The 16,294-nt window shown below is 42.0% G+C and overlaps 1 protein-coding gene across 1 annotated transcript in view; it reads right to left on the bottom strand.

Annotated features, from left to right (window-relative positions):
• HPSE (heparanase) overlaps positions 1 to 16,294 on the bottom strand; it is a 60,206-nt gene that overhangs the window by 28,563 nt on the left and 15,349 nt on the right. The window contains exons 2-3 of the mRNA XM_075544902.1: positions 13,612 to 13,757; positions 3,645 to 3,770 (exon numbers count right to left, since the gene is read on the bottom strand). Coding sequence (XP_075401017.1) covers positions 3,645 to 3,770; positions 13,612 to 13,757 — 272 coding nt within the window. The remainder of the gene's footprint in view (positions 1 to 3,644; positions 3,771 to 13,611; positions 13,758 to 16,294) is intronic.

The raw sequence follows: 16,294 nt of genomic DNA, 5'->3' as shown, positions 1-16,294 counted from the left end.
CTTTCTTTTATAATAAATGACTGGAATGACATATGGTAATTTTTTCAAGTTCTTGTGGCAATTCTGGGAAATCTTTGTTCTTTGTCTCAAACATAGGCTGAACCTATTCGTAAAATGGGTACACAGAAAATTTTTCAATGCCTGGTGCTTTATATTTGTCATCCTTAGCCATCTGTAGAGCACGTATGCGGATTCCCATGCGTGCTACACAGTATCCATTTTGACGACACTCCATAACCCATTTGTGTAATTCACTCTTTAGAACCCCATAAAAAGACGTTAAACCACGATGAGCTTTTTTACCTTTTGGAATCTGTTCCAAGTAGCCTTCATTTTCCGCCACTCCCTCACTTGCTTTTTGTCAACACAGAATTCCCTACTGCCTTCTTCTTTTTCTCTGCCCTTCTGCTTTACCCAGCATGGCATCCTTTTCCCGGAACTGGTTGCTTCTAGCAACATGTCCAAAGTACATGAGATAAAATCTTGCCATCCTTGCTTCTAAGGAGCATTCTGGTTGAACTTCTTTCAAGGAGCCATGGTGGTGCTTGGCTGCTAATCAAAAGATGGGTGATTTAAACCCATGCAAAGAGCTCAAGTGGCATAGAGGGCTGCTAACCACAAGGTCAGTAGCTTGAATGCACCATAGGCTCTGCCAGGGAAAGAAGAGGCATTCCCAAAAGGGAAGTTCTACTCTATCCAATAAGGTTGCTTGGCTCAAAATCAACTCGATAATCATGAGTATTTTGTTTGCTTGTTTAATGGCTCCATGGAAGAAAGATATAGCAATCTGCTCATTTAAAGATTTACAGCCTAGAAAACTGGGGGAAATTCTACTCAGTCACATGTGTCACTGTAAGTTCAAACGGAATTGATGGCACCTGATAACAAAAACAAATAATATAATAAACTCTAACATCTTCTAGAATAACGGCTCTATTATTGAGTTCATATTCACCTGAAAAATGTAAGGACAACCTGGTCTCCCTCTTTCCCACCTCCCCAAATTAAAAGAGCCATCAAACCAACCAGACTGACATTAAACACCTTGAATGTGGAGGCAGCTGGGATGACAAGAACCTAGACGGTGCCTTCAAACCGGTGCTGATTCTTTCTTGCTTCCTCCTTTGTAAGTTTAAATTAGTCTGTCCAGCATCCAGGGTGGGAGTGCATGAGGGAGATGGAGGGGTGGGGTGAGAGGAAAGGGAGGTGGAGAAGGAGGAGAGCAAAGAATTAGCTCATTCAACACAATTAAATCACTAAGGGAGTCCTCCTTTGTACGGTCACACCTGGGAATTACAACTGTCATATTACTTTCTCCTGCCCAAACAGGTTTGTACTGTGCGTGAACGTGCTGTCTAAGGGGATCTGTATTAGGTGAAGTTACCTATATCCTTCCAGACACCTGACTAGGGCTGCAGGATGTGAGCCCATAGACGTCATAAGATGCCCACCCACGTTGTCCAGGCATTGCAGCTTCAGCCACAGGTCCAGAAGAATGTGTGGCAACAGTTCCTTATTGTTGCTGTTAATGCCATGGGGTCAGCTCCGACTCGTAGCGACCCTCTGCACAACAGAGCAAAACACTGCACCGACCCGTGGCATCCTCACGCTTGTTCCTATGCCTCAGCCACTGTGTTAATCCACCTCTTTGACGGCCTTCCTCTTTCTTGCTGCCCTTCCCCTTTGCCAAACATGATGTCCTTCTTCAGGGACTAGACTTTTCCAACTATGTGTCCAACGTTTGTAAGACGAAGTCTTGCCATCTTTGCCTTTAAGGAGCACGCTGGCCTTACTTCCTCTGAGACAGATTTGGTTGCCCTTTCAGCCATCGCGGTACTTTCAGTATTCTTCTCCAGCACCACTATCAAACACATCCACGCTTCCTCAGCCGTATTCAGTGTCCCGCTCTCACAGGCATATGATGCAATGGACAACACCACGGCTTGGGTCAGGTGCACCCTAGTCCTCAAAGTAACATCCTTGCTCTCCAATACTCTAAAGAGGTCTCCTGCAGCAGATTCACCTAATGCAATACTTCTTTTAATGCCTTGCCTGCTGCTTCCATGAGCACCGATTATGGATCCAAGCAAGACAAAATCCTTGACAATTTCAACCTTTTCTCCATTTATCACAATGCTACCAATTGGTCCAGTTGTGAGGATTTGGGTCTTCTTTAAATCCATACTTACGGTGCAATCCTTGATCTGCATCCACAAATACTTCAAGTCCTCCTCGCTTTCAGCAAGCAAAGCTGTGTCTGTCATCTGCATATCACAGGTTGTTAATAAGCCTTCCTCCAATCCTAATGCCACATTCTTCTTCAGGCAATCCATCTCCTCTGATGACTTGCTCAGCACACAGATTGAACAAGTGTGGGGAAAGGATACAACTCCGACGCTCACCTTTCCTGCTTTTAAACCATGTGGAATTCCCTTGTTCTGTTTGCACAACTGCCTCCTGATCCATGGACAGTTCTGAACGATCACAATGAAGTGTTCTAGAATTCCCATTCTTCTTAAGGATACCCACAGTTTGTGATCCAAACAGACAAATGCCTTTGCATAGTCCATAAAATATGAGTGAATATCTTTCTGACATTCTCTGTTTTGAGCCCAGACCCATCTGACATCAGCAATGTTATCCCTTCTTCCACGTCCTCTTGTGAATTGGCCTGAACTTCTGGCAGTTTCCTGTCAATGTACCACCACAGTAACTGTTGGATGATCGTAAGCAAATCAGCTCCTTGTAACACCACTTAGGTAGATATAAAGCACCAACTTACAAATAAAAATCTATTTCAGAATTAAATAAGAATTCCTTGTTTCCTGTGCCTTAATGCCCACATGCAATGACTCACACATCCACTCTCAAGACTGGAACACTATCAAGGAATGGAAATCAAGTTCCAGTTAGTTGAGCTAGGCTTGTGTTGGCAGCACCTCAGTGGAAAGAAAAGGAGAAAGCTGTTTGATGGCGGGGAGTCTGGTGTGTACAGGATTTCCTTGTGGCATGGCACCAACGTACAATAAGGCTTCTCTCTGGGGAGGTGTAGCGGGTGGGCAAAGAAGTGAAGGACATTCACACCGTGCCTTTTGCCTTTCTAGAAGTAATGTATTTGTGTTCTCCTGACACCCCTGTTCTACAGAGCGGGGAAGGTCATTATGACCTTGTCAGTGATCAATTTCTATATTTCACTTGATGTCCAACAAGGAAAGCCAGACTACAAACAAAAAAGAAGAGACGCGGCTTTGAGCTCAAGATTTTCTGTGAACTCTAGATCGTACCTGAGTACTCTACAGCTTTAGAACAGAAGCCCGGCCTGGTGTGCCGAGGCCATGCATTCGCTGCTCCATGCAAAGTCTGTGAATGATGCAAAAGGGGAATGTGATGGACCACAACCTACCCAAAGGTGGGAGGTTGGAGTCTACTACCCAGAAGCGACACCTCAGGAGAACGGCCTAGTGATCTACTTTCAAAAACAGCTTGGAAACTCTGTGGAACACAGCTCTCCTGACACACATAGGATCACCATGAATCAGGCAACTGGTTACAGCTTGACCCATGGCCACTTAGGAATGATTACATTCAAACTGTCCAAATACTGTGGGAGCTAGAACATCTCCAGGGTGCTTCGCATGTCTTACTTGAGTAGGTACTGTTCTTGAACTTTCCCTGATATTGTTCTCTGAGTATCAGCTCTTCCTGGAAAGGCCATTCCAACTGCAACCTCTTCTCCACATCAGAGGGAATGGATCCAGACTTGCAAATATCTGCAAATGGAAAAAATAATTTAGAGAATCTATGTGTATAGCGACAAGGTTGAAATCCCATACGTATATTTATTAGATGTTTTTATGACTAATGCAGGATAATTAGGTTTCTGGATATTAGATATGAGATCATCAAAAGATATACAGTAGTGTCCCCCTCCCCCTATTCACAGGGGATACCTTCAAAGACCCCTTGTGTATACCCCAAGCCATAAATAGGACTGAAACCTATATATTCTATGTTTTATCCTTAATTTATCAATTAGGCCTAGAAAGAGACAAGCTGTAATAACTAATAATAAAATCAGATAATTACAACAATATATTACAGTAAAATTTATGTGAGGGATAGACTGAGGTGGTATGGGACTTCATCAAGCTCCATTCTCATTTAAAATTTTGTGCTATGATAACTGTAGGTAAATGACATGTAGGAAATCAAAACCATGGATAAGGGGAGTCTATTGTATTCTACCTCTAAATTGCTTCAAAAAATATACTTAGTCTGGCCCACCAGGCCATGATGATGATGTTCCTGAGTAGAGCAGCCAGTCCACAGAGAGAACAACATGGCTGGCCCTACTATGAGACATGATGCCCCTCAGTGACTAAGGGCGATACAGGGGACAGCACCAGAGACACAGTGTGGGAATTGCACCTGACCTGATCCCACCACACCGAGGCAAATCACTGGGGGAGTGCAGCGGAACAGCAAGGGAATGGAGTGGCAAGGTCCCCAGGGAATGCTGAAAGTGGACTTTGGGGCCAGGGCGTGGTGCCCCAACAGACTGAACTGGGAAACGCTCCTAAGGGCCAGCAAACGATCCCTGAACTAACTACAAGCTTTTCTCTTGTGAACTGTTTTGTTCTGTTCTTTGTCAGGGGTTTGTTGTCTGGTTGTACACTGCTGCTTTGTTTTCCTCTGTCTAGTTTTCGTGCATGTTAGTGACTCCACAGGTCTGTCTGAATAGGACAGGCTGGATGAACTATCTGGAGGAAAAACAATGGGACCGACAGTTCTGGGGGGACTTGGGGTGGGGGGGTAGGGGGGGTAAGGAAGTGGTGTTAACAAACCCAGGGACAAGGGAAAAACATGGGACCCCAAATGGTAGAGAAGGGGGAGTGGCAGGCCTGGTGGGAAATGATCAAGGGTAAGGTTGCTTAAAGAAGAGGTATACTCTAGCCCAGGTGGCGATGAAGCATGGTAGTAGGGCAGGAGGAAAGTCAAGGGAGATGGAGGAAAGAGCTAGGAGTCAAAGGGCATTCATGGAGGTCTAGACAAAGACATGTACATGCAAATATATATAGGAGGATGGAGAAATAGATCTATGTGTCTATATTTATAGGTCAAGTATTAAGGTGGCGGAAGGACCTTGGGCCTCTACTCAAACACTCCCTCAATGCATGAATACCTTCTTTTATTAAATTGGAACTCCATGATGCTCACTCTCCCGACACAACGGCTGGAGCCAAAGTGGGTGAACAAGTAAATGCGGCGAAGAAAGCTGATGGTGCCCGGCTATCAAAAGAGATAGTGACTGGGGTCTTAAAGGCTTGAAGATAAACAAGCGGCCATCTAGCTCAGAAGCAACAAAGTCCACATGGAAGAACACACCAGCCTGTGTGATCGAGTGGTCCCAAAGGGATCAGTTACCAGGCATCAAAGAACAAAAAATCATATCATTGACTGCACACCTCCAGGATAGGATCGCTGAAGACAAATGGGTGCATAAGCAAATGTGGTGAAGAAAGCTGATGGTGCCCGGCTATTAAAAGAGATAGTGTCTGGGGTCTTAAAGGCTTGAAGGTGAACAAGCGGCCATCTAGCTCAGAAGCAAATAAGCCCACATGGAAGAAGCACACCGGCCAGTGCGATCACGAGGTGCCCAACGGACCAGGTATAAGGCATCATGCAAAAAAAAAGATATACGTGTGTGTATGTATGTGTATATATGTGTATATGTATATATGTATGTGTATATATGTATATATATATATCATATTACATGAAGGGGGAAGTGCAGAGTGGAGACCCAAGGCCCAAGTGTCGACCAATGGAGATCCCCTCATAGAGGGGTTTAGGAGAGGAGATGGGTTAATTAGGGTGTGAGGTAGTATCGATGAAGAACACAGCTTTCCCCCAGATCCTGGATGCTTCCTCCCCCCAACTACCATGATCCGAATTCTACCTTGCAGGGATGGATAGGACAGAGGCTGTACACTGGTGCATATGAGGGTTGGAGGTACAGGGAATCCAGGGTGGATGATACCTTCAGGACCAAGGGTGTGAGGGACGATGCTGGGAGAGTGGAGGGTGAGTGGGTTGGAAAGGGGGAACTGATTACAAGGATCCACATGTGACCTCTTCCCTGGGAGAGGGACAGCAGAGAAGGGGGGAAGGGAGACTCCGGATAGGGCAAGATATGACAAAATAACGATGTATAAATTACCAAGGGCATATGAGGGAGGGGGGAATGGGGAGGGAGGGGGAAAAAAAAGAGGACCTGATGCAAGGGGCTTAAGTGGAGAGCAAATGCCTTGAGAATGATTGGGGCAGGGAATATATGGATGTGCTTTATACAATTGATGTATGTATATGTATGGATTGTGGTAAGAGTTGTATGAGTCCCTAATAAAATGTAAAAGAAGAAAAGAGAAAAAAATGATTAGGGCAAAGACTGTACAGATGTGCTTTATACAATTGATGTATGTATATGTATGAACTGTGAAAAGAATTGTATGAGCCCCAATAAATTGTTAAAATATATATATATACTTAGTAAAAATTGAGCAAGTTACATACTCCAAACTGTGTGATTAAAAGCTTTTGCAAAGATCACAGGAAACAATTATGTTTGCCTCCATTTCTTTCTCCCAGGGTAACTAGGCCCCCATTCCCAGAGGCCTCACGCTTCATTGTTCATTTAAATGAAGGGTATGCGTTTTTCCTAGCTACTTATCTTTTTTAAAAAACATTTTATTAGGGAATCATACAAGTCTTATCACAATCCATACATACATCAATTGTGTAACACATCTGTACATTCTTTGCCCTCATCATTTTAAAATATCTTTAATGGTCTTGCTTACTGACTTCCTGAGTTAGATCATCCCTACTGATTAAGCTTAAAAAATGAAGCGCTGATAGCAAGGGCTCAAGTAGAAAGAAAGTGTTTTGAAAAAGATGACGACAACATATGTACAGACGTGTTTAATACAATGGATATATGTGTGGATTGTGATAAGAGCCCCCAATAAAATTTAAAATTTTTAAAGGAATTATTGCTTCAAGAACTGTAACATTTTGGATTTCCAAAAAGCTAGATCTTCCGTAATGTTATCTTTCTAGCACTTAGATTAACATCAAGCTAACTCATTCAGCCTCTATCCAGAGAAACTGACGGAATAATATGTGGTTCTGGTTACCTGAAGTCCATCTTTTTAAAAATAATTTAATAAATCTTTTTATTGGGGCTCATATAACTCTTATCACAATCCATACATACATCAATGGAGTCAAGCACCCTTATACATTCGTTGCCCTCGTCATTCTCAAAATTCGCCTTCCACTTGGGTTCCTGGAATCAGTTCGTTTTCCTTTTTTCCCCTCCCCCACCCTCCCCACTCCCCCTTTCCCCCTGCACCCTGAATAATTTATACATAATTATTTTATCTTATCTTACACTGCCCGTCGTCTCCCCTCACCCACCTTCCCATTGTCCATCTTCCCGAAGTCCATCTTTAAAAGGCACAGGAACCTGTGGGAACCAGAACTCAGTGGAACCCCGCTGTTCCGGTCTCACCACTTTCCCACAGGGACAGGGAGGGGCCTTGCGCTTCTCTGTGGCTATTAGTGTAAAACATCTGAGCTTTTCTTCTCTCACAGGTTCCTACCTGCCTCAAGTTCTGACTTTCTCCAGTTTTACTCAAGACGGACATTTGCTGTGGCTGGACTACATCTACTTTGGGGCAATTTCTCCTCTTTATAGAAGGTAGGACCAGAAATGTTGACTCTATCTTTAAATTGGGTACCACCAAAGATTCTGGGGTCACAAGATCTCATACTTGGAAACTCTCCCACCCTCTCCCACCCCCATCCCTCTCTCCTTTTGGCAGATGAGGTTTCTTTATCACAAGACAGCAGGGCTGCCTTGCTCCCTGCCAGGGCTGGCTGACCGGCCAGTGGCTTCCTTTCCCAGAAGCGGAACATTCTGGCTTTCTGGCAGCCAGCGCCTCACCCACCCCCTCACCCACCCCTGTGCTCACAAAAGACGTTTCAGAGGCAGTGGGGTGATTCCACACAGGATGAAGAAGACTGATGGGCAAAGGACCATTTCCTGTCTAAAGTTATGATGCCTTTTGAAAGCATGTGACTAGCGGGAAAGGGCCAAGTCTAAACATAAATGCTTCCAACATGTTCATGGGAGTCTGCTTTTAAGATGTCTGTCCAATTACTATTCCGATTAGCTGGTCCAATTCCTTCTACTTCCTATGTAAGAAAAGTCCCTAATATATTGTGTAGGGACACTAAAGTTCCCAAATGGCCGCATTTCATGTAAGCCAGCACTGCCGGTATGTCTTTGGGCCCGCTTGCATGATGCACCCCACCCCCCCAGGCAGTCAGAGCGCCCCATCACAGCCAGGGCTTTGCGACTGCTGCCTACTTCTTCCCCATCAGAATAGCACCGACTTAACAATGCGTAGGTTAGGCTATGACGTGAATGGTTTCAGTGGCTTACCTCACTCAGGTTTGTAACAAATATAAAAGATCCCCTATACGACATCCACCCCTGACACACACACACACACACACACACACACACAAACACACACACACACATCTATTCTTTGGTCTTCCTTAATCAATGTTCAACTTTCACATGCATGTGACACACTGGAGAACACCATGGCTTGGGTCAGGTGAATTTAATCCTCAATGTAACATCCTTGCTCCTCAATTCTCTGAAGAGGTCTTGTGCAGCAGATTTACCTAATGTTCAAGTGCTGCTTCCATGAGCATTGATTGTGGATCCAAGCAAGACAAAATCCTTGACTACTTCAATCTTTTCTCCATTTATCATTGTTACCCTCTGGCCCAGTTGTGAGGACTTTGGTCTTCTTTATACTAAGTTGTAATCCATACGGAAGGTGAAATCCTTGACCTTCATCAGCAAGTGCGTCAAGTCCTGCTCACTTTCAGCAAGCAAGGTTGGGTCATCTGCATACAGCAGGTTGTCAATAAGCCTTCCTCCAGTCCTGATGCCACACTCTTCTGATGATTCGTGAAGGAAACAAATTGAACAGTTAGGGTGAGAGGATACAATGCACACCTTTACCGATTTTAAACCACGCATTATGCCCCTTTTCAGTTTTCATAACTTCCTCTTGATGAATGTACAATTGCTGAATGAGCACAGTGCAATGTTCTGGAATTCCCTTAGTCCCAAACTTATCACAGTTTCTTATGGTCCACACAGTCGAATGCCTTTGTATAGCCAATAAACCACAAGGAAGCATGCTTCCAGTATTATCTGGTTTGTCAGGATACAGCTGACATCAGCAAGCACATCCCTTGTTCCACGTCCTCTTCGGAATTTGGCCTGAACTTCTGGCAATTCCCTGTCAATGTGATGCTATAACTGTTGTTGGATGATCTTAAGCAAAATTTTACTTGTGTGCTATATCAATGATATAGTTAAATAATTTGAAAATTCTGTTGGGTCACTTTCTTTGGAATGGGAACAATTATGGCTCTCTTCCATTCAGTCGGTCAAGTAGTTGTCTTCAAAATTTCCTGGCATAGAAGAATGAGTGCTTCCAGTGTCTCTCAAGCTTGCTGAAACATTTCATTGGGTGTTCTGTTAGTTTGTGGAGCCTTGTGTTTGGCTAATGCATTGAGTGTAGTGTGAACTTCTTCCCTCAGCACCATTGATTCTTGCTCATATGCTACTTCCTGCAATGGTGGACTATTGACTAGTTCTTTCTGGTACAGTGACTGGGCTCTTTCCATCTTCCTGTGATGCTTTCTGCATCTTTCAATATTTTGCCCAGAGGATCTTTGAAGATTGAAACAGAAGGCTTGACTTTTTTCTTGAGTTCTTTCAGTTTCAGATGTGGTGAACGTGCTCTTCCCATTTGCTTTTCTAATTCTAGCTCCTTCAACATTTCATTATAATATTTGATTTCTCTTCTCAGCGGCCTTTTGAAAATTTATATTCTGCTCTTTTATTTTATTCTTTTTACTTTTTTAAAATTAAAAAATATATTTTTAATTTTATATTCTGCTCTTTTAATTAATCATTTCTTCCATTTACCTTAGCTGCTCTATGATTAAGAACGCATTTCAGAGCCTCTTCTTACACATATTTTGATATTTTCATTCTTTCCTGTCCTTCTAATGCCCTATTGTTTTCTTCATGATTAATGGTCTTGTGTCCTTCCACAGCTCATCAGATCTTCTGTCATTGCTGTTCAGTGCCTCAAATCTGTTCTTGAAATTCATGTGGGATACACTCAAGGTCATATTTTGACTCTCATGGATTTGTTAAATATTCTTCAACTTTACCCTGAACTTATACATGAGCAATTGATAGTCTGCTCCACAGTCAGCCCCTGATCCAGTTCTAGTTGCTGAACTTTAGCTTCTTCATTGTCTCCTTCCACAGATGTAATCAATTTGATTTCTGTGTATTCTATCTAGGGAAGTCCATGTGTATAGTCACCTTTTATGTTGTCAAAAAAAGGTATTTGCTATGACTAAGTCATTGGTCTTGCAAAATCCAATCATTCAATCTGCAGCTTCATTTCTATCACCAAGTCCGGATTTCCAAGCTATTGTTCCTTTCTGTTTCCAGCTCTTGCATTCCAGTGGGCAGTAATTATCAATGCATCTTGATTGCACATTTGATCAATTTCTGACTGAAGTTGTTGGTAGAATTCTTCAATTTTTATCACTAACTTTTGTGTTTGATGCATAAATTTGAATAATGCTTATATTGATTGGATTTCCTTGAAGGTGAATATAGAAAATCCTATCACAGACAGCATAGTATTTCAAGATCAAGTTTACAATGTCCTTTTACACAATGAATGCCTCGCAATACATTGTTCTTGATTATGTTATTCCTGGCATAGTAAATCATATGATTTTCTGATTCAAATGGCCAGCAGTCATCCATTTCAATTGTGATTGGTTCCCCTGACAATGTTTTGAAGTTATGCATAAGGGTTTCAAGCCACTACCAGCTCTCAAGAGAAATATTGGACTTTCTAACAGTTGCAGTAGCAAAATCCCATTGGGGGGATCACTGTGAGTCAGCACTGACTGGATGGCAGTGAGTGTGGTTTGGTTTCCTCTGGGAGGAAAAAAAGAGTTGCTGATACCAAAGGCTCAAGTAGAAAGAGAATGTTTGGAAAATCATGATGGCCACATATGTACAAATGTGCTTGATACAATTGACATATTGATTGTTTTAAGAGTCCCTGGTAAAATGATTTATACATTAAAAAACAAAAAAAGATGGGTCCCTAATAAAATGTAAAAAAAGAAAAGAGGAGAAAAAAATGATTAGGGCAGGGACTGTACAGATGTGCTTTATACAATTGATGTATGTATATGTATGAACTGTGATAAGAATTGTATGAGCCCCTAATAAATTGTTAAAATTTTAAAAAAATTAAAAAAAAAAAGAAAATGATTAGGGCAAAGAATGTACAGATGTGTTTTATACAATTGATGTATGTATATGTATGGATTGTGATAAGAGTTGTATGAGCCCCTAATAAAATGTTTTTTAATTAAAAAAAAAAGATTGTAAGGGCCCTTTCTGGAATGGTGGAGAGAAGTGTGGAGATACCAGCGAATGCCCTGAAATGGCCATATAAAAGCCTGTGAATCGTCACTGTCAGCTAACATCACACATGACACCAAAGGGAGGCACTTCCAGCCATCACATTGGGGTGAATTTACTAAATGATCCACCGAATAGAGCAGACGAATTTTTCAAGTTGAAACTTTGTATGGCCCACAAATAATGTTATAAATATCCAAATGGCCCCTTTGATCCCAAATATATAGGACTTAATGAAATATTATTAAGATGTATATTATATACACATTCTTTTTTGCCTTCAGTTTTAAGATGTTTTATTCAATCTTGTACTCATTGTTATTAGCTCCCCACTTCCCTCAACCCTCCCAGCCACACCCCCAAGGTATGTTGTTGTTCATTTGCTTTTTAAGGCGTTCTGTCGATAAAATCCAGGATAGGCAAACCTATAGACACAGCAATTGGATAAACCTGAGTTAAATGGTTAAAACCTTGTCACTGGATCCGCCCTCTAATACACTTTGAGATTGATCTGGTTTTCAATGTTTTCTTTCTTTACTTTTCTTTAAATTATTGTATTGGGGGGCTCATACAACTCTTATCACAACCCATACATCCATCCATTGTATACATACATTCTTATAATTAAATGGTGTATACAATACTTTCAGTGATATTTAATATTTCAAATATTTTATTGCTATTACTAATACATTTATTTATTTAAATAAATAAGTTTTATTTGTATAAAGTCATATGAATTACTAACACTAAATTTTTTCATTGCTCCTACTAAATGAACAAACAAATCTGCCTTGGAAGAAGTAAGGCCAGAGTGCTCCTTAGAGGCAAGGGTGGTAAGACTTCATTCTCACATACTTTGGACATGTTGTGAGGAGAGACCAGTCCCTGGAGAAGGACATCATGCTTGGTAAAGTGGAGGGCCAATGACAAAGGAGATGGAATGACACAGTGGTGGCAAAAATGGGCTCGGGTGTGGGAATGATTGTGAGGACAGTGAGGGCCCATGCTGTGTTTTGTTCTGTTGTGTATAGGGTCACAATGGGTCAGATCCAATTTGATGGTGCCTAACAACAACAACTAATAAAACAGTTTTGATCTTTTTAAGTAGTTGTTAAAGGTCATTAATGAACTTGCATTTGAGATCTGAGTCATTCTTGAAAGACACAACAGAGCAAATTCTTAGGGCTCCCTCGGGCCGGTTTCTCAAGTGAAGCCCAAACTTCCAATACCAGAATCACCTGAGGTGCTTGTTAAAACTGGAATCGTAGAGTGATGCGCTGGTGGCACAAGTGGCTTGTCACCAGCTGCTATTCCAAAGGTTGGTGGTTCAAACCCAACCGGGGATTTCACAGAGGGTCTAGTGAACTGCTTCCAGAAAGACTACAGCCAAGAAAACCTTTGGAGCAGTCAACTTTGTAAATCATCGCGTTCCCGCGAGTCAGAAGCTAGTTCAATGGCAGCTGACAACAACAGTGAGACCTGGGATTCCAAGCTTTCAAAAGCAACCGGGGTGAGTGTGCAGTCATACGGGTTAGAGAACATATCACTATGTCAAGTCTCAGCATCCATTCTGAGAAGCAGTGGATTTCTCCATATCCAGCTCATCCACACTTTGTTTCCAAAATGGAGGTGCTGAATCTTCAATGGAAAATACCCTCTTTGGTTTGACCCATGTCTGACCAGTGTGTTCCCTCCAAACCCGCTCTCCTTCAGCTGTCATCCTGTTTCATTTCACAGCACAATTCACAGTTCACTTGGCCCAGCACACTCTTTTTTAGGGTCTTAAATTGATGAAAACATTATTTCATAGGGTTTACATTGATGAAAACCTGCCTACTGGTGTCACCTTTGACTTGGATGCCTCCAAAGGCCCTTTGGTGCCATCTCATGATTAATTGCTAGATATGAACAACAACTTTTCTTTCCAGGACTTCATGAATGACACAAGTTAATTAAAATATATAGTTAAATTTTAAATAAAATTTCACCCTGGTTGACTTGATGTTGCCAGTAACTTCTCTCTTCAAAGGTTGGTTCCTTCTTGGGGTCGAATATTAGGAAGTCTGTCTTGGTGCCACCAAATCTCAGGTATGCAGGAGACAGGCCTCTGGCCAAAGTGCGAAGCTTTGAAGAACTGTCATGAACACAACAAACAAGGCATTAAAATGACTTTCCACCAAGGCAACCCACGCATACATTTTGAATCCTTCCTCTCTTGCTAGTGCAATGCCCACCTGTGTGAAGAGGAGATCAACTGAAGAAAAAGATTGAATATATGAAAGACGTTGCTGAGGAGAGAGACTTTTCCATGGAATTGAACTAAGTCGTTCTAATAGCAGGGCTGATTTTCTAGGCATCTAAAGGCAACTTGGAACTTTAATTCTGGAAAGACTTTACATCTGACCAGTAGGATAGATTTTTTATTCCATTTTCCTTAGAAGAAGAAGAAGAAGAAGAAACCATACCCCTTTATGACTGATGGAGAGAATAAGATTTTAAAAACTCAAACTCACTGCCATTGAGTCCATTCCAACTCATAGTGACCCTATAGGACAGGTTAGAACTGCCCCTGTGGGATTTTGAGGCTGTAACTCTTCAAAGGAATAGAGAGCCTCATTTTTCTCCCACAGAGCAGCTGGTGGTTTCAAACTGCTGATCTTGGAAGTTAGCAGCTCAATTCGCATGCTATTTTATTATTAGGACTCCTAGAAAATGTGATCAGAAGATAAAAATTGAGTGGTGACTCCATTTCTTTTTGGAAAGTAGATTATCTTCAGACATTTTATTTCCAGAGAAGCTCACTAGTTACTTCATCTGGGACATTGGGCCTTGACTCAACTACTTCCTCAACACAAGAACAGTTTGTTCTAACAATCCAGCATTCTGTGATACTCACCTAACGACACAATAACTGAAGGCAAAATGGGTGCATTAGTAAATGTGGTGAAGAAAGCTGATGGTGCCCGGCTAGCAAAAGAGATAGTGTCTGGGGTCTTAAAGGCTTGAAGATAAATAGGCAGCCATCTAGCTCAGAAGCAATAAAGCCCACATGGGAGAAACACACCAGCCTGTGTGATCATGAGGTGTCTATGGGATCAGGTACCAGGCATATAAAACCAGCACAAAATCATACCCAAGGTGGGTGAGGGGACCATGGAATGGAAACCCAATGCTCATCTGTAGACAATTGGACAACCCCTACAAAAGGATCACAGGGAAGAAATGAACCAGTCAGGGTGCAGTATAGCACCGATGAAACACACAACTTTCCTCTAGTTCTTTGGTGCTTCCTTCCTCCAACTATCATGACCTTAATTCTACCTTACAAATCGCATTAGACCAGAACATGCATACTGCTACAGACAAGAGCCCGCAGCACAGGGAATCCAGGATAGATAAACCCCTCAGGGTCAACAATGAGAGTAGAGATATCAAGAGGATTAGGTGAGAGTGGGGGAAAACAGGGGGAGTCGATCACAAGGATCAACCTAGAACCCCCTCTCAGGGGGATGAACAACGGAAAAGTGGGTGAGGGGCAACAGAGGACAATATAAGCTATAAAAATAATAATCTATAACCTATCAAGGGTTTGTGAGGGAGGGCGGGCAAGAGAGGGAGGGGGAAGAAATGGGGAGCTGATTATCAGGGGCTTAAGTGGGAAGAGAATGCTTTGAAAATGATGATGGCGGCATATGTGCAAATATGCTTGACACACTGGATGAATGTATGGATTGTGATAAGAGATGTAAGAACCCCCAATAAAAGTATTTAATAAAAAAAATTACTTTATCTGAGATCACTTGGGAAATCCTGAGTGCCAGATCAAAGCTTCTGGGGCCAGCTAATATAAATGAAATTGAGCAGATAAACTTTTTAATTTGCCAGTGTAATTTTGATGACCCTTAGACATAAATATAGTCACTTATTAGGACGTCATTCCTTAGACTTACGACAGAAACAGTAATTATGATGAAGAGCAGATCCCACAGCCTACTTTTCAGTGGTGCTAGGCCAAACCAAACTCACTGCCATTGAGTCAGTGCTGACTCAGTGACAACCTCTGACCTCCCGAGACTATAACTGTTTACAGGAGTAGAAAACCCAGCCTTTCTCCCAAGGAGCTGCTGGTGGTTTTGAACTGCCGACCTTAAGGATTGCAGCCCAACATGTAAGCACTATGCCACCAGGACTCCTCATGGTACCAACTAGTAACCAGATACAGCAAAATATTTTTTTTAGAAAGGACAGTGGATATGTTGTATATTTCTGCAAATTCCTTAGGATTGAACCTGATGCCAAGAAAGATCATCCTTAAAAAAAAGAAAGAAAGAAAGACCATTCTTTTAAATTTACGTCAAATTATATAGCATTATTTATTAGATTCGGTCCTATTATCAAGAGCTTTGATCTGAGAAATTCTGAGTATACATCCTGCCAAGCCAAAACTGTTCCCAACAGGAGCATATTACACGCTTGGGGTGGTACTAAATGCTATAAACTAGAATTAGAATTATAGTCCCTTTCTTCAGAAAGATGAAGATACATGTATGTAATTAAGGAGTAAAACAAAGCAAACCAAAAATTTTGCCACATTTCTGAAATTTTACACATGCATTCGGGGCTCACACATGCTTCGCTCTTGCTTCTGGGAATGGTCCTAAAGCACGTAAG

This window comes from Tenrec ecaudatus, chromosome 3, assembly GCF_050624435.1.
Source record: "Tenrec ecaudatus isolate mTenEca1 chromosome 3, mTenEca1.hap1, whole genome shotgun sequence".
Lineage (NCBI taxonomy): Eukaryota > Metazoa > Chordata > Mammalia > Afrosoricida > Tenrecidae > Tenrec > Tenrec ecaudatus.
The sequence above is the reverse complement of the archived record's forward strand: the minus strand, read 5'-3'. Positions and strand labels throughout refer to the sequence as shown.